Consider the following 21,640-nt stretch of genomic DNA (forward strand, 5'->3'; position numbering starts at 1 on the left):
CTGTCGGCATCTCAACTGTTGGTATTCGGACTGCATCCCAGTAGAACAGGGATTACCAACCACGGTCCTCAAGGCGCACAGTCCAGGTTTTAAAGATAGCCATGCTTGAGCACAGGTGACTTTTTACTTAGTACTTCAGTTATTTTGATTTAACCACCTGTGCTCAAGCATGGATATCACTAAAACCAGGACTGTTAGTGTGCCTTGAGGACCGAGGTTGGGAATCACTGCAGTAGAACATTGCAGATTAATCTTCATTGTTCAAGTCTGAATATTTCAGATTTTGTGTTTTGTGACCTTTAAAATTATATATCCTAAATTTGGTAGGGAAAAGGGGACATTTGTCCATTGTAAGTGTTTTTATTTCACATGCCACAATCTACTTTACAATTGCCTTATTTATTAAGAAAAACTATTTATTCCAGCTATGCCAATTTTATGACAAAATCCCAGCGATAACCCGTTTCTCTATTAACAGAAGCGCGAGACTTGTGTGGCAGAGCTACAGAGTCATTCACAGAATCTAGGTGCCCAGGTTAAGAAGCTACAAGAGGCCCTAGTGAGCCAAGAAGCCATGATCACTCTTGTGTCAGGGGATTTCCAAAGGCAGAATATAGAGAACCAGACGAATAAGCGTGACATCTCAGCACCTTTAGTGAAGCCCAAAAGCTTCTCAGAAAGCCTGACAGACTTAAGTACCTGGGACTCTCCAGAAATGGTCAGAAAACAAGAGGAACGGGTACAAAGCCTGAGAGTATGTACGTCCTACTCTGAACTGAGCATTGACCATAGTGCTGAGCTCGAATATATCAGATCAAAGTCTTCTGGTCACGTTAAACAGCCGGAAGAGCAGGATCTCCTCGCATCCAGCACTCCGTCTTTATCTGGAAGCAATTTCTCCATGCAACGCTCCAACAATACGGCGATGGCCAGTTTGGTAAGTTTGTTTTTGCCTTTGTTGGGTTTAAGATTCTCAATAGAACGAAATGTGCTCAAGTTCTCAGCCTTAACACAATTACCTGATGGCAGAGGGTTTTTGTCCCTTTAAATTTCACATTTTAAGTTGCTTTAAATACAGACGTGTCGTCCTACATATAGCCTCAATACGCTATATGGCGTGAGAGGCCTGGCACAAGTGAGCCACCAGGTCCCGTGAAACTTTGCTAATGCCGGGGGTCTTTTTGTGCGCCGAAAATGCGTCTTAGTTGCAATATTTGATTTGCGACACTTGAATATCTGTGTGCGACGGAGTCTGTATACGAAGCTTGGCGTGGAAAAAGCTGCGGCTGCTGCATCATAGCACCTCGTATACAGATTCAAAGACTCAGACACAGATATACAAGTGTCACATATCAAATTAATCAGTGCCGTCACATTGCAACTAAGACGCATTTTGGGCAAAAAAATACATTTTTCACTAGCATAGTAGCACGGGACCTGGCGCGCCTAGAGGGGGTGTTTGGTGCCACTGCAGCAGAGATGTATTAGGACACACCTGTAGGAATACTGTCAGAAAAGATTGTGCACCACCGTTATGTAAATAGGGACACTTCAACACGTCACTGATACAAGTCTATCCTAAAGCTTTAGCTATACTATACTAATAGGTTTTCTCCTACAGTTAAGAGAGAATGGACACCTTGTGACAGATTATGATTCGTCTGATGAGCAGAGGAGCTCCAGGGATGATCAGATGGATACCGAGCAATCGGATGAACTGGGTATGTTTTGTTTTGTGTTGGACAGAAGAACGTCATGAATATACATTTAATTATGTTTACACATTATGCAAAGCTGCCAAATTGCTCACTTACATCAGTGGTTGGATGGTAGGCAGTTCTGAAAAATATTTTGTGCTTGTAGATTACAAGCCCGAAGGTGAAACAAAGTCTAAGTTTGATGATGCACAGGCCTTATATAACATTAAGCGGAAGATGGAGTCCATTAGTGGCAGAGGATTATCGACTCAACTCCAGGTAAGTTTTGAGGTCTGACTGTAGTAATATTATAGCTTTTTGTTTTTAGGGTGCAATAAGGGGGGGCACTGCCTTGTGTGTGATGTTACCCCTGGTGATAAGAAGTAAGCCAAACCCTGCTCTGCTACTGCTCTATTCTTGTGTCCTGCATAGGGGGCACAGGAAAAAGAGGGAATACAGTACATACTCTGTCAGTTTCCCACGGGATCAGGAGTTCTGCCTCCTTAGGTGGAAGGTAACAGTCAGTCTGTCTTTCATATGGCTGCAGAGTGTAGGATGTAAAATTCCTCGTGGTAGCGACAAGACAAATGACAATCACACAGAGGGGTGTCCTGCACTTATCTTGGGAGTTCAAATATATTTTGGTGGGTTCTTGATGTGTCAGTATCTCAAACAATGGTAGATCTTGAGCCACAGACTATCTATCTGTATGTGCAACTTTGAATATTCGTTCTTGACATGGTCACGTCACAGCCCACCGGAGCCCCGTTCTTACTTGGCGGTTGCGACCCAGTGCTGTAGTGAAGGTCTCCCCAGGTCTTTCCTGCCGCATTCCAAGCTGCCCGCTGCTCCCGTAGGGGTGCATGCGCCGCTCTGCCTGGAATTTAAAGCAACAGGTTCACCAAATTTGAGGGAGTCTCTGGGCACTGCTCAGTGCCAGAGTATTAAGCGCCTCACCTTTAATCGGCATCTGTTCCTGTTTTGAACTCCTAGTGTTTTCATCCGGTTCGTTTGACTATTCTCCTTGTTTGCTCCCCTTGTACCACTCTTAGGGTGGGTACACACTTGCCAACCACCTAATGAGACTGCCGATTAACAATATATTGGGCAGCGGGTACACGCTGCACGATCTGGTGACCGACCGCCTGATATTTCGCTCACAGACACCATTGCCTTTTCTGGCGTCGGCAGCTGGTTCACTCCCTCGTCATGGACGACGGAGCGGCCCCGATGCCAGCGAGGGTGTGCATAGCGGGTACACACTAGACTGTGTGCCCGATTCGAGGGATCTGGCAATATATTATCTAGTGTGTACTCTGCATTAGTGACTTTCGGGTTCTAACCTTGGCTATTTCTCAGACCCGTTTCTGCACAAACTCCGGTACCAAATTCTCCCATCTGATTTTGACCGATTTTTGTCGACTACGCACCAGTAAGCCTCCTGGCACCCATTCTCGCCGCCGATCCTTAGTGCCTTCATACCCACTAGCTCATTCATTGGAACCCAGACACGGGACCTTGGCCTACACAGGGGGGGGGCAATCCTTGATGAAGGCCACTAAATGTTAAGGTGCGTACACACTAGACAATATTTCACACCAGGGGTGGGCAATAAGCGGCTGTCCAGCTGTTGTTGAACTACAAATCCCAGAGTGCATTGCAACACTTTTAGCATTGCCAAATAGCAAGACTGTGGCAGGGCATGCTGGGACGTGTAGTTTTACATCTGGGGGGCCGGTTAGTCCCCACCCTTATTTTGCATGATTCGACGCATTGGAATGACAAATTGTGTTAAATATGGCCAAATCGTGTCCACTCACGATCACGATGCCCATGTGCGTACCTGCGGGTTGTACATCGCATCTCCAGATCTTGCCTACAGCAGGCAAGATCTGCTTATCTCATTAACGTAGTTGGTAAGATCGTTTGTCAGATTGGACAGTTAATGCAAGGTATAGTTTGTCTGGGAGTTGCTGGGGCAGTTCAAGGGAAATCGTTGATGGCATTCCATCTTTTGCGAGTAGTTTAGTGTGTAGGCACCTTTAAACTTTGCACCTCTGTTCTGGGTACACACCAACTCCAAGTGTACAGTTCGCATCCACACGAGAGTTGTGACTGGTTGCTTGTATGAGTCGCTTAACCTTGCTTGTACTGAATTACAGAATTAAAGTGTTGATTATAGAAATAGATACATATGTGTGTGTTACATGTATTCTTCAGCCATCCAATCTGGGGGACACTGCAAACTGTGGGTTAGATGGTTTGGCACAGGAGTAGGCACTAAAAGGTTAACTAAAATAATCTTGCCTCCCTTTAACAATTACAGGCTGCTTCTATAGCAGCACGCTTGAAGGGAATAGGCTGATGGCAGCTTCCCTCATGTTAACGGAGGCAGGCTGGGAAAAAGAAGGCTTTCCTCCCAGCGAAGCATTGCTCCTCCCCCATTCCTCCTTTACAGCCTTCCTTATACTGTAAGTAGTGGATGCTGAGATGCCATATCTACAGAGGCGCGCACACAGGGAGGCTGCATGACATCTCAGTGATTTGCCATAGACTCTCTAGTTCAGAAATCTGAGACTCTAGCTAGCTTCAGGTCTCAGGGGCTTAGCCTTTATTATAGATAACTATGGATATATGTGTATTTCTCCTTCATTCACTAGGGGACACTGGAGCTTCATGACAGTGGGGTATAGACGGTGGGTTAAGTTGAGCCTGGCACTTTAAAAATCTACAAGTGTGACTGGCTCCTCCCCCTCTATGCCCCATCAACCCCAGTTTTTAGAATGTGCCCGAGTAGAGCCGGTGCACAGGGGCTATCTCCAGCCCTTATATTAATTTTATATAGAAAAGAGAATCAAAGTCACAAGAGGACAGGCAGACTGTTAGCTGTGACAGTCTGCCTGCATCGTGGGAGCCGCCAGAGAGGGGACCACACGGCTACTGCAGCCTGTGTCCGGTCACCCTATGGAGGGGAGGCTGCTTTAGGCAGTTAGGAGTCATCAGACTCAGCGGGGCCCGCCACAGCTACCACTGGCTTGTGTCCGGGTCCCCGCTCTCCCCTCACTGCCCAGCGCTCTGGCCGCAGCAGCCCGGTGAGTAGCACACCTCTCCTGACTAGCAGGAGAGGTGAAAATAACTGCTGGGTCTGAAACGCGCGGCTGTCAGCCCCCACTGTCAGTTGCCACGCTGGTGTTGTGATAGAACACCGGCGCTGGCTGTTAGGTAGGCGCGCTCACAGCGGTCCTGCCTCTGCGTGCCGGTGCTTGTGTAAAAGGCACCGGCACGGTTATCACTGGCGGCGGTCGTGCCGCTGGCCCCCGCTGTCAGTGCGGGGACAGAGAGTAACGTCCCACTGTATAAGTGTATGCCGCGCGCATACAAAGCGGCGGCCATTAGGAGGAGGAGCTTATGGGTCCCTCCTCCTCTTCCTCCTTCACTGCCTGGGCTAGTTTGGCGCGCTCTGAACGGGAGTGGCGCCTCAGACTGCAGGCACTGAGCGGAGGGGGAGAGGAGCAGATCAAAGACTGAGAGCATCTACAGGGGGTCTGTAAATACAGAGGGTGGTTTTAACTACTTTCTGGTCCTATTGATTGCTCCTCCCTTATATGCCTGTCTGCCCCTGTTACTGAGTTGCATTATTCTTGAAATTCTGCTCCTCCTATACTGCTCTGCATGCAATTTGAGTAGCATTATTATTGAAATTCTGCTCCTCCCTTATTGCTCTGTCTGCTCCCATACTTGAGTAGCATTATTATTGTAATTCTGCTTCTCCCTATACTACTTCTGCATTCCTGAATTGTATGTGGTGCTTGTCTGTGAGTACATGATGACATCCAGGACAGAAAAAACTGCATCACAAAAGCTGTTTGCCTGCACTAAGTGCAGGAAGAAGTTTACCCATGCTCGCTCCGAAGGGTCTTCCCTGTGCGAGACATGTGAAGCAGACAGTGCTAACACGCAGTCTGTCACTCCCTCCTTCATAAATAGTTTGGCCGGGGTCATGGCGGACCTTTCTTCTGAATTAGCCGCTTCCCGTAGGGAACGGGAGTCTGCCAGAGATCTACCTGGCACATCTCACCCTTCTTTTCTAGCAGAACCAGCGTGGGCTCAGAATTTAGTCCGCTCGGTGAATAGCCTTGCTCAAGCGATGGGTTCTGCGTCTAAAGCTCCTGAAGCTACGGTAAGTCGCTCATCTAAAAAGAGGGCACTTCCGGCGGTTCTCCAGTCGGATGAGTATTCGGCAGCGGATCACTCGTCTCAGGAGGAAGGGGAGATGCTGGACGAATCAGACGTAGAGACTTACTCACAAGAACCTGAGGCATTGCAAGGTATTGACGCACTCATTCTAGCGGTAAGGGAAGTTCTTAAGATTTCTGGCCAGGAAGCTCCAGAATCGTTAGAAGACTCCTTATTTGCCAGGTCACAGAAGATGGCCGTCACATTCCCTGTTTCTCTCCAGTTGGATGAACAGATGACGGCAGCCTGGCAGAATCCGGACCGTAAATTCCAGATTCCTAAGCGTTTCTTCTCTCTTTACCCATTTCCTGCGGAAAATAGGAAGAGGTGGCAGACCCCGCCACCTGTGGATTCTTCGGTTTCTCGGTTGTCAAAGAAGACCACGTTACCTGTTCCAGGAGCTACTACATTGAAGGAAACCTCAGAGCGGAGATTAGAAACCACTTTGAAATCCATTTATACGGCCGCAGGTGCACTTCTCCGGCCGGCCTTGGTAGGATCTTGGGTCAACAAGGCTGTGGAAAAGTGGGCGGAACAATTGACTGAGGGTCTTAGATCCAGCACTCCGCGGGCAGATCTGATTACCTTGGCAGAACATATTCAGGAGTCTGCTGTATACTTAGGAGACGCCTCCAGAGATATCGGCCAGGTAGGCGCTAGGATTTCTGCTTCGGCGGTCTCTGCTCGCCGGGCACTTTGGCTTTGTGCCTGGCAAGCGGATGCGGAGTCAAAAAGAGCAGTGGAAGCTCTTCCTTTCACAGGCGGTATTTTATTTGGTCCAGAGCTGGACAAATGGATCTCGCTGGCCACTGGAGGTAAGAGTACTTTTCTACCTTCATCAGCACCTCCTCCGCGTCGCTCGTTTAGGGGACCTTCCTTTCGTTCCTTTCGAGCATCGGCAAGATTTCAGGGACGATCGCGAGGTTCGTCTTCAGCGGGGCGAGGAGGCCGTACTAGAGGACGTCAAACAAATATTGGCCGCCGTCCAGATCCCAAGCCAGCAGACAAGCCTGTGGCATGACGGGCTCCCATCCCATCTCGGAAATCCGAAGGTGGGGGCACGCCTCCAGCGTTTCTCGGAGGTTTGGAGACTGACTTCTCCAGACACTTGGGTTCGAAATCTGGTATCTCAGGGGAACGAGATCGAGTTCGCTTTCTCTCCTCCTCGGCGTTATTTTACAACAGGTTTGCCCGTCGATCCCTTGAAGCAACTAATTTTGCGTCAAGCGATCGAGAAACTTTTGCTGGCCGAGGTCCTTGTGGCGGTTCCCACTGCACAAAGGCAACAAGGGTTTTACTCAAACCTTTTTGTGGTTCCGAAACCAGATGGGTCAGTCAGACCCATTCTGAATCTAAAATCATTGAACCAGTATCTTTCATTTCACAGGTTCAAGATGGAATCTCTCCATTCTGTCATTGCGGGACTAGAGGCAGAAGAGTTTCTGGTGTCGATAGATATCAAGGACGCCTATCTGCATGTCCCAATTTGGGTTCCTCACCAGGCTTTCCTCAGATTTGCCATCAGGGAAGCTCATTTCCAGTTTCAGGCCCTGCCATTCTGTCTCTCGTCAGCTCCCAGGGTATTCACCAAAGTGATGGCCGTCATGGTGTCTCACTTGCGCTCTCGGGGGGTGACGATAGTTCCGTACCTAGACGATTTACTCATCAAGGCTCCGACGGCAGAAGTCCTTTTACACCAAGTGTCCCTTACACATCAGATTCTCATTCAACATGGATGGATTGTGAACTTCCAGAAGTCTCAGTTGATGCCGTCCCAGAGACTTCAGTTCCTAGGAATGATTCTAGACACTGTTCTGCTTCGTATATTCTTGCCAAGGGACAAGGCCATAGCCATACAGGAGCTGGTTCGTCTAGTGCTCAGACCCAGGAAAGTATCTGTGCATCTTTGCATCCGTCTCCTGGGGAAAATGGTGGCTTCCTTCGAGGCCATCCAATTCGGCAGATTTCACTCCAGAATATTTCAACTGGATCTTCTGTCTCAGTGGTCCGGGTCCCACCTACAGATGCATCGGCTGGTGCGTCTGTCTCCCCGGACCCGCATATCCTTGCTCTGGTGGCTTCGGACGGAGCATCTGTTAGCGGGTCGCCGCTTCGGAATTTGGAATTGGACCTTGGTCACCACGGACGCCAGCCTCCGCGGATGGGGAGCGGTGGTTCTGGACAATCACTTCCAGGGGCTTTGGTCGCAGCAGGAGTCCCTCTTACCAATCAATGTTCTCGAACTGCGGGCAGTCTACAGAGCTTTGATACAGGCTGCTCCTCTGTTACGAGGACTTCCGGTTCGGATACAATCCGACAACGCCACGGCAGTGGCATACATAAATCGCCAAGGGGGAACCCGCAGTCGGATGGCAATGAGAGAAGCCAGTCGCATCCTTCTGTGGGCAGAAAGACACGTAGAGGTCATTTCCGCAGTGTTTATTCCGGGGGTCGACAACTGGGAAGCGGACTACCTCAGTCGTCAGGATCTTCATCCCGGGGAGTGGTCCCTTCATCCCGAGGTCTTTCATCAACTGGTTTGCAGATGGGGGAAGCCACAGATAGACCTGATGGCATCTCGGATAAATCATCAACTACCCCTTTACTGCTCCAGGACCATGGATCCGGCAGCGGTGGGAGCGGATGCTTTACTGATCCCTTGGCCGTACAGCCTTGTGTACCTGTTCCCACCGTTTCCGCTCCTCCCTCGGATTCTCAAGCGGATCAAACGAGAGTCGTCCACCGTCATCCTAGTGGCTTCGGATTGGCCTCGTCGGGTTTGGTACTCCGATCTTTTATTCCTTCTGGCAGACGAACCTTGGCCTCTTCCGCTACGATCGGACCTTCTACAACAGGGTCCATGTGTGTACCCGGATTTACGGCGGCTTTGTTTAACGGCGTGGCTATTGAGACCGCCATCCTAAGAAGCCATGGAGTTCCTAGGTCGGTCATTCCTACCATGCTTAGGGCTAGAAAACCGGTAACATCAGCGCATTATCATCGCATTTGGAGGGCTTATATCTCCTGGTGTGAAGGTCGTGGATCCTCCACTTCCTCTTTTCATTTACCACGTCTTCTTCTTTTTCTTCAAAAAGGCCTCGATGCGGGGTTACGCTTGGGATCGCTTAAAGTGCAGATTTCTGCTCTTTCTATTTTTTTCCAGCGTCGCCTAGCTCTGATTCCGGAGGTTCAGACCTTTTTTCAAGGGGTACTTAGAATTCAGCCCCCCTTTGTGCCACCCACGGCTCCTTGGGACCTGAATCTTGTTTTATCTTTTCTTCAGTCATCCACCTTTGAGCCTTTGCAGGAGGTGGAATTGAAGTATTTGACTTGGAAGATGATCCTTTTATTGGCCCTGGCTTCGGCCAGATGTGTGTCTGAACTTGGAGCCTTGTCCTGCCGTTCCCCTTACTTGATTTTTCACGAAGATCGGGCGGAACTTCGTACCCGGCCTTCCTTTTTGCCCAAGGTGGTCTCGGGTTTTCATCTGAATCAGCCGATTGTAGTGCCAGCGTTGTCGGACTCTTCTGGGGATTCTCACTCCTTGGATGTGGTTCGGGCACTTCGCATTTATGTGTCCCGTACTGAGGGGCTACGTAAATCAGAGGCTCTGTTCGTCCTTTATGATGCTAATCGGCGTGGCTGGCCTGCGTCTAAACAAACTTTGGCCAGGTGGATTCGTCTGACTATTCGTCAGGCATATGTTGCTTCTGCTCGACCACCGCCGGTATCCATTTCTGCGCATTCTACGCGCTCTGTGGGTACTTCTTGGGCGGCACGTAGAGGTGTCTCGGCTTCACAGCTTTGTAGGGCAGCGACGTGGTCTTCGGTTCATACTTTTGTACGTTTCTACAGATTTGACACTTTTGCGGCTTCTGCTTCAAATTTTGGTCGTAGTGTCTTGCAGGGCGTTCAGCACTCTCCCCCCCAGGAGGGTAGCTTTGGGACGTCCCCACTGTCATGAAGCTCCAGTGTCCCCTAGTGGATGAAGGAGAAAACAGGATTTTGGTACTTACCGTTAAATCCATTTCTCCGATTCCACAGGGGACACTGGACGCCCACCCAGTGCTTCTTGCCTGTTCTCAGTTGCTTGTTCTGCTTCAGTTCTGTTGCAGTTTTGTCTGTTTTTATTGTGTGACTGTTTATCACTGCAGCCTGCTGTGTTCTTGCAGTGTGTCAGTATGTTGGATGTTTCTTTTCCTGTTCTCCTTCTCTGTTCTTCAGTCTGTTCTCCGTCTCCTCTCGGGCTCAGTTCTTTAAAACTGGGGTTGATGGGGCATAGAGGGGGAGGAGCCAGTCACACTTGTAGATTTTTAAAGTGCCAGGCTCAACTCAACCCACCGTCTATACCCCACTGTCATGAAGCTCCAGTGTCCCCTGTGGAATCGGAGAAATGGATTTAACGGTAAGTACCAAAATCCTGTTTTTTTGTTTTACAAGCTACAGCTATTTTAGTTCTGTACTGTCATTTCATGGCAAGCTTATCCTTGTGATCGCATTGTTTTAATCCATTTACTTATTGATATATTCCTGGATCAGCCGTCCGGGGGCAAGGTGGACATACTTTGGAGGCTGTCCCATTTGGAGTGCAATCTCTTTGGTCTTCCGGAGCTCGTCATGAATATATATTCTAGGCTACTGGGGTCTCCCAGCCCTTATCTGCTCTAAACCGCCGGAAAACAGTCAGTCTGTCATTTACGAGGCCCAATCCCACCTTCAGGTTCCAGGAAGTCTGGTTGTAGACTGAGGCATTCTGTCCAGAGGTTACATCCTGGATTTGGCATGTCCCAGAAGATTTTTCACCACTTGTATTTCCTAAGACCCCAGTCATACAAGTGGCTCCTCTTGGTGCTGTTCATTCTCTTTTAGATTCCGGAGTCATTGCTCCGGATCCCATCAACCAGGGGTTTTACTTCAGCCTCTACCTGGTAGACAGGCCAGACTGTTCGTTCCGTCCGATTTTGAACTTAAAACTGCTAAATCTCCATCTCTTTCTGATACATTTCATGATGGAGTCCCTGCACTTATTGGCAGGTAAGGGATTGGAATTACTAACATACCTAGACATAAAGGATGCCAATCTACATATACTTATTTGAGAGGGCCATAATCCATTGCTCCTCTGCATGGTGGGGACATTGCAATTTAAGTTTCTGGCCCTGTTGTTCGGTCTGTCCACAGCCCCCAGGTTTTCACAAAAGTCATGGACCTCATGATTTTCTTGCTGAAGCGCAAAGGGAGCCTGGGCATTCCTTATTTGGACAACCTGCTGGTAAAGGCACCTTTGGAATCATTGCTGCGTCAACATTTTTTGGTGCTGGTGGACACTCTGGATGCTCATGGATGAATACTGATTTACCCAAAATCCAACCTCACCACTTTTAACTGGATCGTTTTCTTAGGCTTTTTATTCCTTTTGCTGTGAGATGGTTTTTCTCAGCCCCAGAAGATTCAGAACCTCCAGTCATAGGTGAGCTTGCTTCTTCAACAACCTCAGGTCTCCATTCTCTGGTGTATGCAGCTCCTGGGAAAGATGTGGCTTCCTTCAAAGCGGTTCCATATTCCTGATTTATGCCCAGACTCTGCAGAGCCAGATCCTAGTTCATTGGCCCCGCTAGGACATGCTGTCCATCGAATTGTTACACCTGATGCGCCGGTTACCCCTGATGCGCCGGTCTCTCTCCAAAGGGTCCCCCTTCTCTTTTTGGGATTGAGCCTTAGTCACCACGATGCCAGCCTATTGAGCTGGGGCGCTGTGACTTTGGGTCTACATCTACAGGGTCTATGGTCCAGGACAGAGTCTGCTCTTCCCATCAACATCCTGGAATTGAAGGCGCTCAGGAATGCCCTTGTCCAGGCTCATGATGCTCTGTGTGGCAAGTAATTTCTGATTTATGTAAGCCACAGCAGTGGCTTTATTCTAACTGGATGACAGAGTGGAATGAGAAGTTGCCAGGCGGAAGCATTTCACATCCTGTCCTGGGCAGAACTTGGTTCTTGCCATTTCAGCCATCTACATTCCAGGGGTGAAAAACTGTGAGGCAGACCTTCTCAGTCGCCACACTGTCCATCCTGGTGAATGGGGAACTACATCAGAATGTTTTCCAGACTATTTTGGATTGGTGGGTCGTACTCGACATAAAGCTCATGGTTTCCCAACTGAACAAAAAGCTGCCACTGTACGAAACACGGCAAGGGATGGCGGTATTTGTGAAAGCGCAGACAGCACCTTGGTCCTTCCGGTTAGGGAACCTTTTTCCACCCCTCTTCATGCTGGCCAGGGTGATTCAGCAAGAGGTCTGCCTGCCATCCTCATTGCCCCAGATTGGTTTCGTCAGATGTGGTACGCACCCTTCCAAATACTGCTGGCCGAACCTCCTTGGCGTCGTCTTTTGCATCAAGACTCATGCCTGCACCCAGATTTGCATTGGCTGGCTTTAACTGCATGATTCTTGAGACCCAGATCCTAAGGCTTTGCGGGTTATTTAGGCCAGTGGTTTGGATCATGCTTCAGACTCGAAAGCCGGTCACTTACAGAATATCCCATAGTTTCTGGCGGATTCACATTGTGGTGTGAGAGATGGAATCTCTCGGCAGGGCCTTTTTCCGCCTTCTGAGGCTTTTGTCCTTTCTTAAGGCAGAGTTGAACAAGGGCCTACGCCTTCCCTAAATAGTCAGGTGTCCACGCTGTCTGTCTTTTTTAAAAAAAAATGTTGTGTGATTCGCATACAGCCTCCTTACATTCCTCCTTTCCCACCAATTTGGTTTTGGTGGCTCTTCAAAAGGCATCCTTTTGTGCATCTTGAGTCCGTGGAACTACATTATCTTACACAAATGGAAAAAAACCCACCTTGAAGGTATCTGATTTGATCGCCTTATCGTGTAAGTCCCTTAGTGATGTTTTAATCTGGGTGGTCTTATGTTCCAAACCATCTTTCATGCCTTAGGTGGTTTTGCGGTTCAATTTGAAGCAAGTCACTGTTCTCCCAACTTTTCCAGGGTCGTCTTAGTCTTCTGGCTTGGCTACCTTATGCCTTTTGAAATTTAGTGCGTGCCTTGCAGATTTATCTCAACAGTACGTCTGCTGTTCCTTATGCTTCCTTACACCAGGCCTTGTATTATGTAGAACAACCTTATTTCTGAAATGTTTAGCCTATATTGCACGGTCTATCTTTTTTGTTGGCAATGGTTAGTTATACACATATGAAGACCATACTGGTAGTCCTATTCTTGACCGTTTTAGTCATCTGCATTGGCCTTAACACAGTCAACTGAAAATGTAGCTTCTCTTTCCTACAGATGTGTCCTTATACATCTAGCATCAATATGCCGCGCAGCATGACTTGGTTGGCATTAGTGAGCTGCCATGTCCCATGCGACTGATCGCGTCAGGCGTCCTATTTGGTGATAATATGTCTAAGTCGCAGTTTGAAGTGACTAGAACGCCAGACTGTGCTGATTAATTTGATATGTGACACTTTTATATCTGTGTGCGAATGACTCTAAATATGGAACACAATGGAACTTGAAATTAAAAATGCTGCGGCCGCTACATCATAGCACTTCGTATACAGATTCAGAGACTCTCGCACTCAGATATGTGTCGCATATCAAATTAATCGGCAGAGTCTGCTGGTGCATCTTCGTTGCATTGCGACTTAGACGCATTTTCGACCAAATAAAAAATGCAAAAAAGACGTCCGGTGCTAGTAGAGTTTCACAGGACTTGGCACCCCGAGAGGGGCTTTTTAGTGCAACTGCAGCAAAGATGGGTAAGAACACATCTGTAGCTTTGTGATACATGGGCAGTGTAAGGTAAAATTCCTCCTGCAAGCAGTTAATGAGTGGTTTGTGCAGCAAATGCACAATCTATATTGCATGTAACTAAATCTTGTGTTGGACGTCATTGTTTTGTAGTTGCTTTGGTGTGATTGTATTAATGCATTGTGCACAATCTCCCTATGTCCGCAGAGAATGCTAAACGTGGTCCATGAGGAGAGCTGCAAGATTCTAGAGCTTTCGGAGCGTCCTGCTGTAAAGACCCCTAATGCGGAGTGTTCTGACCTTGTGGTCCAGAGAGAGAATTGGCAGAAAGAGAAACAGAACCTGCAAGAAACCATCCAGGCGCTGAGCTCTGCTTTAGCTCTTACTGCAGAAAAGGGAGAGAAGGTAGTTGTTAACATTCATAGGAAATATCCACCATTATAAACTTAATTGATTGGGGAGGTGGTCCTTCCGTCTTCACCTCCGAAATGACATTTAATAGACCCAAATAAATTTTCCAAGCAGAAGTCATCCCTGCAGAATTTGTGTAGATACAGTAAAGGTTAGGGAAAAATTGCACAAAGGTGGACAAGTCCCTCTAATGAATGAAGTTGTATTCTAGGAAAGTGCTGCCTTTGACTGGAGGCGGGAGTTGCTACAGAGCATGCAGGCTCTGTTGGAAAGTGAGCGGCAGTATCTGCACTTGGAACTTCAGTCACATCTTCACCCTGGGTCCGGGGACAACATTTCACTGTCTGAGAAAATGGAGCATTTGATCAAGGAGCAGGTGAGGAAAGCTACTGGGAGAATTGGGGCCAGAATTCATGACCTTATCCTTTTTAGAGATGGTTCGGTCCCATAAAATTGTAAACTAGAAGTAAATCTTTTTTTGCTGGCAGGAAGTGCAGAAACGTCTTGTCCTAGACCACGTTCTGTCCGTTGATCGGAGCAGTCTGCTGTCTGAAATTCAGGACTTGCGTTCGCAGTTGCGAATGTCACATTTGCAGAATCAGGAGAAATTACAGCAACTGCAAGACGCTCTTACCAGCACCGAAGAGAGAGGACACACAAAAGAGCACCAGCTGCGCAGGCAGGGTGAGTAAGCACTCTCCGATTGGCTTCTGTTGAAGAGATTTTCCAAATGCACATTCCCAAAACCTTGCCATGCTACATTTATTTGGTGACATACATATGTATTCAATCGAATTTAATGTCCAATTACACAAGTCCAGATTTCTGTTTGAGATGGGTTTTTTTTTTTTGGTTATATAAATTTGCACTAAGCAAAAAGTTCCTGTAGCAATAAGAAGTGGTGCAAAGTGTTAGCACTGGTATTGTCACAAACCAATCTATGGGCAGTTCAGGAGTGTGGGGGATTCTCTTTCAATTTTTACGCAGTTTCTCAATTTGGGGTAAAAATGCAATTAACTATGTCCTGCTGCATAGAGTTTAAATCCAGCTCGCGTATAAACAATTAAGTATTATTTTTTCTTTTAGTGTTTTTTTTTTTTTTCCTTTTTGTGTTTTTTTTCCTTTTTCTTTTTTTTTTCTTTTTTTGTCTTTTTTTTATTTATTTATTTTTTTTATTTTGTCTTTCGTGTTTTTTTTTTCTTGTGGTTTTTTTTGTTTTGTACTGGTTTTTTTTCTGTTATCTTTTTCTTTTCTTTTTTCTTTTCCATTTCAAAACATTTTTGTAGTTTTGTTTTCCTTTACGAAGGAATTTTCTTAAATTTTTATTTTATTTTTTTTAAGTAGGAAACTACCGTTAGAGCCGCAAGTTTCATTTTTGCTACTGCTCTAGTTAAACTTTTCAGCCTCCCAGCTGCACTACACGCCAGCTCTTTGCAGGTTGATTCATCTCGGACATGTTAAATTCGACTAAATATTTTTCTTCTTCTTCTTCCCTGTTAGTTGAATTGTTAGAGTACAAACTACAACAGGAAGCTTCCATTGGTGAGGATTTAAAGCAATCTCTGTTCCGTGAAAAGGAGCGAGCGTCGGAGCAGTACCGACTCCTACTTCAGGAACAGGCGGCTATCTCACAGCTCCGCTCTGAGCAAGAGGAAAAAGAGCTGGAGCTGGAGCAACTCAGGAAGTCTCAGAAGGAGCTTCAGATAGAAAAATCCAAGTTGAGGTTTGATCGGTGTTCTGAGCTATTTCCTATTCAGTTCTATTACCTATTGCTGCCTCTTCCTAACTGACAGACATACAGTGGCTGAACGCAAGTCCGCTTGCAGAGCGTATATTGCGTGTTGTGACTCTGCGTATGCTCCGCAGCCAAGCGTACGCAACAATTGACGATGGAGAATCATCCGCAAACCAAAAGTTTCTTACTTCAACTGAAGGGTCATAGCTGGTTTGCGTTCAGCTCTGTCCGAGTCTTTCAGTGTCTCCCCCTACGTAGCTTAGTCTTCTTGAAGCCACTTCTATGTTCTCCCTGGTATAACGTGTTTTTCCCTTTCAGAGATGAACTGAAGAGCAAAGAGCAGGCAATAGCTGCCTATAAGCAGACAAAGCACACTCGACAGAAGTTGGAAAACCAGAGGTTTGAAGAGGAGAAGGCTGTTGCTCAGCAGATTCTTGCACTCAAGGACAAATCGTTACAGGTGGGGCTTTTAGTACATATGTCTGTCTATCGGAGAAAGCGTTACAGGTGGGGCTTTTAGTTCGCATGTCTCTATAGGAGAAAGCTTTACAGGCGGGACTTTAGTATGCATGTCTCTCTTTCGGAGAAAGCATTACAGGCTGGGCTTTACGCATGTCTCTATCGGAGAAAGCGTTACAGGCGGGGCTTTAGTACGCATGTCTCTATCAGAGAAAGCGTTACAGCTGGGGCTTTAGTACGCATGTCTATCAGAGAAAGCGTTACAGGGGGGGCTTTAGTACACATCTCTGTTGGAGAAAGCATTACATGTGGGGCTTTAGTACGCATGTCTCTATCAGAGAAAGCATTACAGACTGGGCTTTATGAATGTCTCTATTACAGTCAGGGCTTTAGTACACATGTCTCTCTATAGGAGAAAGCGTTACAGGCGGGGCTTTAGTACACATGTCTCTCTATCGGAGAAAGCATTACAGGCGGGGCTTTTAGTACACATGTCTCTCTATCGGAGAAAGCGTTACAGGCGAGGCTTTAGTACACGTCTCTATCGGAGAAAGCGTTACAGGCGGGGCTTTAGTACACATGTCTCTCTATCAGAGAAAGCATTACAGGCGGGGCTTTTAGTACACATGTCTCTCTATCGGAGAAAGCGTTACAGGCGGGGCTTTAGTACACGTCTCTATCGGAGAAAGCGTTACAGGCGAGGCTTTAGTTCACGTCTCTATCGGAGAAAGCGTTACAGGCGGGGCTTTAGTACACATGTCTCTCTATCAGAGAAAGCATTACAGGCGGGGCTTTTAGTACACATGTCTCTCTATCGGAGAAAGCATTACAGGCGGGGCTTTAGTACACATGTCTCTCTATCGGAGAAAGCGTTACAGGCGGGGCTTTAGTACACATGTCTCTCTATCAGAGAAAGCATTACAGGCGGGGCTTTAGTACACATCTCTGTTGGAGAAAGCATTACAGGCGGGGCTTTAGTACGCATGTCTCTATCAGAGAAAGCATTACATATGGTGCTTTAGTGCGCATGTCTCTATCAGAGAAAGCATTACAGGCTGGGCTTTATGAATGTCTCTATTACAGTCAGGGCTTTAGTACACATGTCTCTCTATCGGAGAAAGCATTACAGGCGGGGCTTTTAGTACACATGTCTCTATCGGAGAAAGCATTACAGGCGGGGCTTTTAGTACACATGTCTATCGGAGAAAGCATTACAGGCGGGGCTTTAGTACGCATGTCTCTATCGGAGAAAGCATTACATGTGGGGCTTTAGTACGCATGTCTCTATCATGCTTCCTTTTCCTTTGTTTTGTAAATCACTTTCTCTAATGCTGAGGCGGTGATGAAAAATCCACCCTCTGGGGCTTAGCACTCTGGGTTCCAGAGCTAATTGAATAGGGCACCACGTTCAATTAGCTGGGGGTAAACCCCATTCCTAATTGAATCTCCCCCAGTTAGTCTGAATATTTATGTATAAATGTATCTTAACTGGTTCAAAATTAGAAAGTATATTTTTCAGTCATTCTGTTGGCGACACTGGATACACTAATGCAGTGACTCCCAATCTCTGTCCGCAAGGCGCACTAACAGTTCTGGTTTTATTGATATCTATGCTTGGGCACAGGCAGTTAAATCAAAATAACTTGGGTACTAATTAAGTCACCTGTGCTCAAGTATGGCTGTCCTTAAAACCTGGACTGTTAGTGTGCCTTGAGGACCGTGGTTGGGAATCCCTGCACTAGTGTATAGCAAGTTTGGGCACTTTAAATTTACTGGCATTAGCTGAAGCTTTCCCATGCTCCACTATCAGATTGTCAGGGACTTCAGTTTTGTAGATACCCGTTGCAATTGGGTGCTTCTTCTCTGGTTACCTATGCCGTCCACTTTCCTTTACTTCGTTTTATTTTTTACTGCATTTTTAATTACTTTATTGATCATTCATCGCAGCAGCTGGTGATGCCTGGTATGGGAGCTGTTCAAATCGCGGTCATCCCTCAATTCTGGGCCCTGGGGGCAGAAGGAATTCCTTTAGCAGATATCCCAGTTGAAGCTTTCTAGGGAGGCACACATCGGCCATCTTGGGAGCAGCCTGCAGCAGCTCCTTCTCCCCGTCTGAACCTCTTTATCTGCAGAATAGTAGTGGTGAATGTTCCATTTTCCTCTAGCTTGTGTGTTGCAGTTCCACATTCTATGGGGTTGTGCAACCGCAGCTGTTTGATTAGGGTTGTATGTCCAGGGCCAAGTTTGTTGGATTGACCGCAGCAAAACCTTCTGCCTGCTCCAGATCACACACCAATCTGAGGTGGATGCCCTTTGTGTGTCATGTGCGAAGGATGACCTGAGAGTGCACCCACTGAGACAGAAGAGCCACCCTGGGCAAGGTATAAGGGTTCTGGAAGGGTCTTACTTTGAATATACTTCCCAGGTGGAAGGTAGCAGAAGGATCTGACACTGAGGTTTCCTCATGTACCTATGAGGATCTCAACAATAATTTGATATTGGAAGTTCTGCTATTTGTTGGTCACGGGCAGTGAACAATATGAGTGTACGGACAGTTCACCGTTTAGGAGAATAAAGAAGCAATCTGTTTCTTTCCCTTTTCCTGGTTAGTTGGAGGACCTGCTTAGTGACGTGTTGTCAGATTGCCGATTTCAGATTTTTACCTATTGCAGTCCCTTTATCCTCTGTCTAGTGAGGAAATGCTCAAATGGCAATCTCCACCTAAGCTGGATTGTCCTATACAACCATCCTTCCTATTCTGAACATTGCTACCTTAAAGGATAGAAATGTTAGGGCTACTCTCAGGACCATTTAGACTGTGATCCAGCTTAGCATTGGATTGGATAAATAATGCAATAAATAAATGATCAGAACAAATGGCATGGGGTCTAGTTTCTGGCAGTCTAAATGCGGATCTGCTACCTATGGTGGAGCAGAATCCTGAGGTCTCTGTGTACCTTTGGGAAGCCACTATTGAATATGGGACTCCTGAGGTTTCAGCCTCACCAGTTTCAGCACATCATGCCCTCTGGCTTTAGACTTTAGAGGACTCTGAAGTCTCCAAACGTTTGGGAGTTTTTTTCAGCACAAGCTAGATGAGTTCATTTCCCAGTCCACGGGCAGAAAATGTTCCTTTATCCCGCTTTTCCATGGCCTCCTTTATATATAAGACTCTGAAAGAGATGACTTTAATGGCATTGCTCTCACAGCCATGTTTCTTTAACGCTAAAACTTTGCTGGCAAATCAAATAATGCTCTAGAACAAGGAAACCTCCCTCTTCCCTCCTCTGCCTCAGGGTATAGGAAAAATATAATTTTGTGGTGCAAAAAAAATAATTACATTCATTCTTCAGAGTCCATAGGGCTCCACAGGGAGACCTTGAGGTGTGGGTGGTGGTTGAGGATCGGGCACCACGCAGTTAAAGCTTTCAGCTCCCAGGATGCATCGGTCCATCCCCCTTTAGCCCGCCCCAGAGCCAGAGGCGCCTCAGTGTCGTCGGGGCACTGCCGGAGTCTGGTCACCATTATGCAGTTGGCTGATTAGACAGCCCAAATAGATTTATTTTATGATTTTATTTATTTTTAGTACCTGATCTGCTGAGCGAGCAGCAGCAGACTGTCACGTCTGCGCTGCTGCTCCGTCACCCCTCCTGGCGCCGCAACGCCAGATGCGGCTGGGGATTTCAGCGGGCATCCCGGGGACCTTACTAGCCAGCCCCACGGACGGACCCAGACTGCATCCCAGACACAAGGGGACAGGAAAAGCGGGTCACCGCTTGTGGTGAACCGCGGATTGGCGGTCTTACCTCCGGTTCCGGGATAGACCGGACGCGCTGAGAGTGAACACAGGCTTTGTCCACAGTGATCCACTAGACCACCAGGGCACATATGGAGCGGGAATCCAGCGTCCCGGTAGTTAATAATCAGCATGGGGAGGTCGGCTTTCCCCATTAAAGCGGCCCCTCCCCTCAGCTCAGGGCGCCATTCCTCTGAGGTCTCGCTTCCCTTAGCTGCTCTCCTCCTCCGACCACGCCCCCTCTCCGGCAGCCAATTTCTCCAGGCTCAGCCACAGCTCTCAAGGAAACGCTGGGTCCGATCCCCCTGCATACCTCACTTTGGAGCGCTAGTTTATGTAGCGCTATAGCCTACCAGATGTTGAGTTTCTGACCACAGAATCTGTGTAGTAGATTGTAGTGTCATTCTGCAGTTATATTGTATTTCTGCATTGTATGTGACTTATGCTAGCGCTGCCTGTCTGTATATTTCTCTATTTCTGGATGTGAACAAGCCTCTGAATAGGCGAAACGTACGTCATCAAGAATGGTCATGTGATCTGGGAGGCAGGGCACCCTCCCGACTGACGCACACAGGGATTTCCCCTGGACCTCACTGCCGCCCGATCACAGTATGGCAGCCGCTACTTCCTGTCCTACACAAGGGTCACCTATCCGGAACGCAGGGCATCCTCCCGACTGACGCGCACTTGGGATTTCCCCTGCACCTCACTGCCGCTTGGTCACAGGACGGCAGCCGCGACCACTTGTCCTCCATGGACACATCTCATTAGAAGTTACCCTGATCTGCACGCTGTGCATCAGCACGAGGTATTTGAATCCCCGCACCTATAGACACAATACGGAGCTGTACGGTGATTACAGCACACTTGTCCGGGACTCGGTCACTATTAATGGGCTGTGACTCCATGGACACAATTTATCAGAAGTTGCCCTGAACGTGCATCAGCACGGGGTAATTCAATCCCCGCACCCACAGGCATTATACGGAGCTATGCGGTGACAATAGCACACTCGCCCTGGATTCAGTCACTCTCAGAGTTGTGACTCTTGGACATTACGTATCACAGTACTCTATCACTGTAAGGAGCAGGACGATAGGTAACAGATAGAACTATTAGTTAGCCCTCTGACGTTTTCATAACATTGAGGACAGTCAGTACTATTACATTGGGATACCATTCAGCACATGTCCTTTATATCCAACGTATGCTTAAGCAGCTATTCATTCCACCTTCACTAACTTTATCTTGCTGAAATTACCTAACTATAATATCAGCCAAAATAATCTTTATAAATATATATGTAAATCTCTTTACATTGTGTGGAATTAAACTGCAATCTTTATGCTGCATTCTCATAATTTTTCGCACTCTCTCATCAGCCGACCGGCCCTGCCTGTCCTGCAATGTCCCTGATATCAGGATAGCCGGGGTTTGTGCACACTGACAGCAGAAGTGCTCGTTCCCTTCCTTCCCACCAGCTGCCAACCCCACTCTCTCATCCCTTGTCCTCTGTTAGATACAAGACTCTGTGACAGCAGA

At 47.4% G+C, this 21,640-nt stretch overlaps 1 protein-coding gene across 6 annotated transcripts in view; it reads left to right on the plus strand.

Annotated features, from left to right (window-relative positions):
* The window catches only part of PCNT (pericentrin), a 201,463-nt gene that overhangs the window by 158,958 nt on the left and 20,865 nt on the right, over positions 1–21,640 (plus strand). For all 6 annotated transcript variants that reach the window (XM_088476398.1, XM_088476400.1, XM_088476402.1 and 3 more), the window contains 8 exons: positions 479–937; positions 1,622–1,721; positions 1,864–1,976; positions 13,905–14,102; positions 14,320–14,484; positions 14,597–14,792; positions 15,609–15,831; positions 16,162–16,303. In XM_088476398.1, the coding sequence (XP_088332524.1) occupies positions 479–937; positions 1,622–1,721; positions 1,864–1,976; positions 13,905–14,102; positions 14,320–14,484; positions 14,597–14,792; positions 15,609–15,831; positions 16,162–16,303 (1,596 nt within the window). The remainder of the gene's footprint in view (positions 1–478; positions 938–1,621; positions 1,722–1,863; positions 1,977–13,904; positions 14,103–14,319; positions 14,485–14,596; positions 14,793–15,608; positions 15,832–16,161; positions 16,304–21,640) is intronic.

This window comes from Taudactylus pleione, unplaced genomic scaffold (genome assembly GCF_031769625.1).
Source record: "Taudactylus pleione unplaced genomic scaffold, aTauple2 ptg000188l, whole genome shotgun sequence".
Classification (NCBI taxonomy): domain Eukaryota; kingdom Metazoa; phylum Chordata; class Amphibia; order Anura; family Myobatrachidae; genus Taudactylus; species Taudactylus pleione.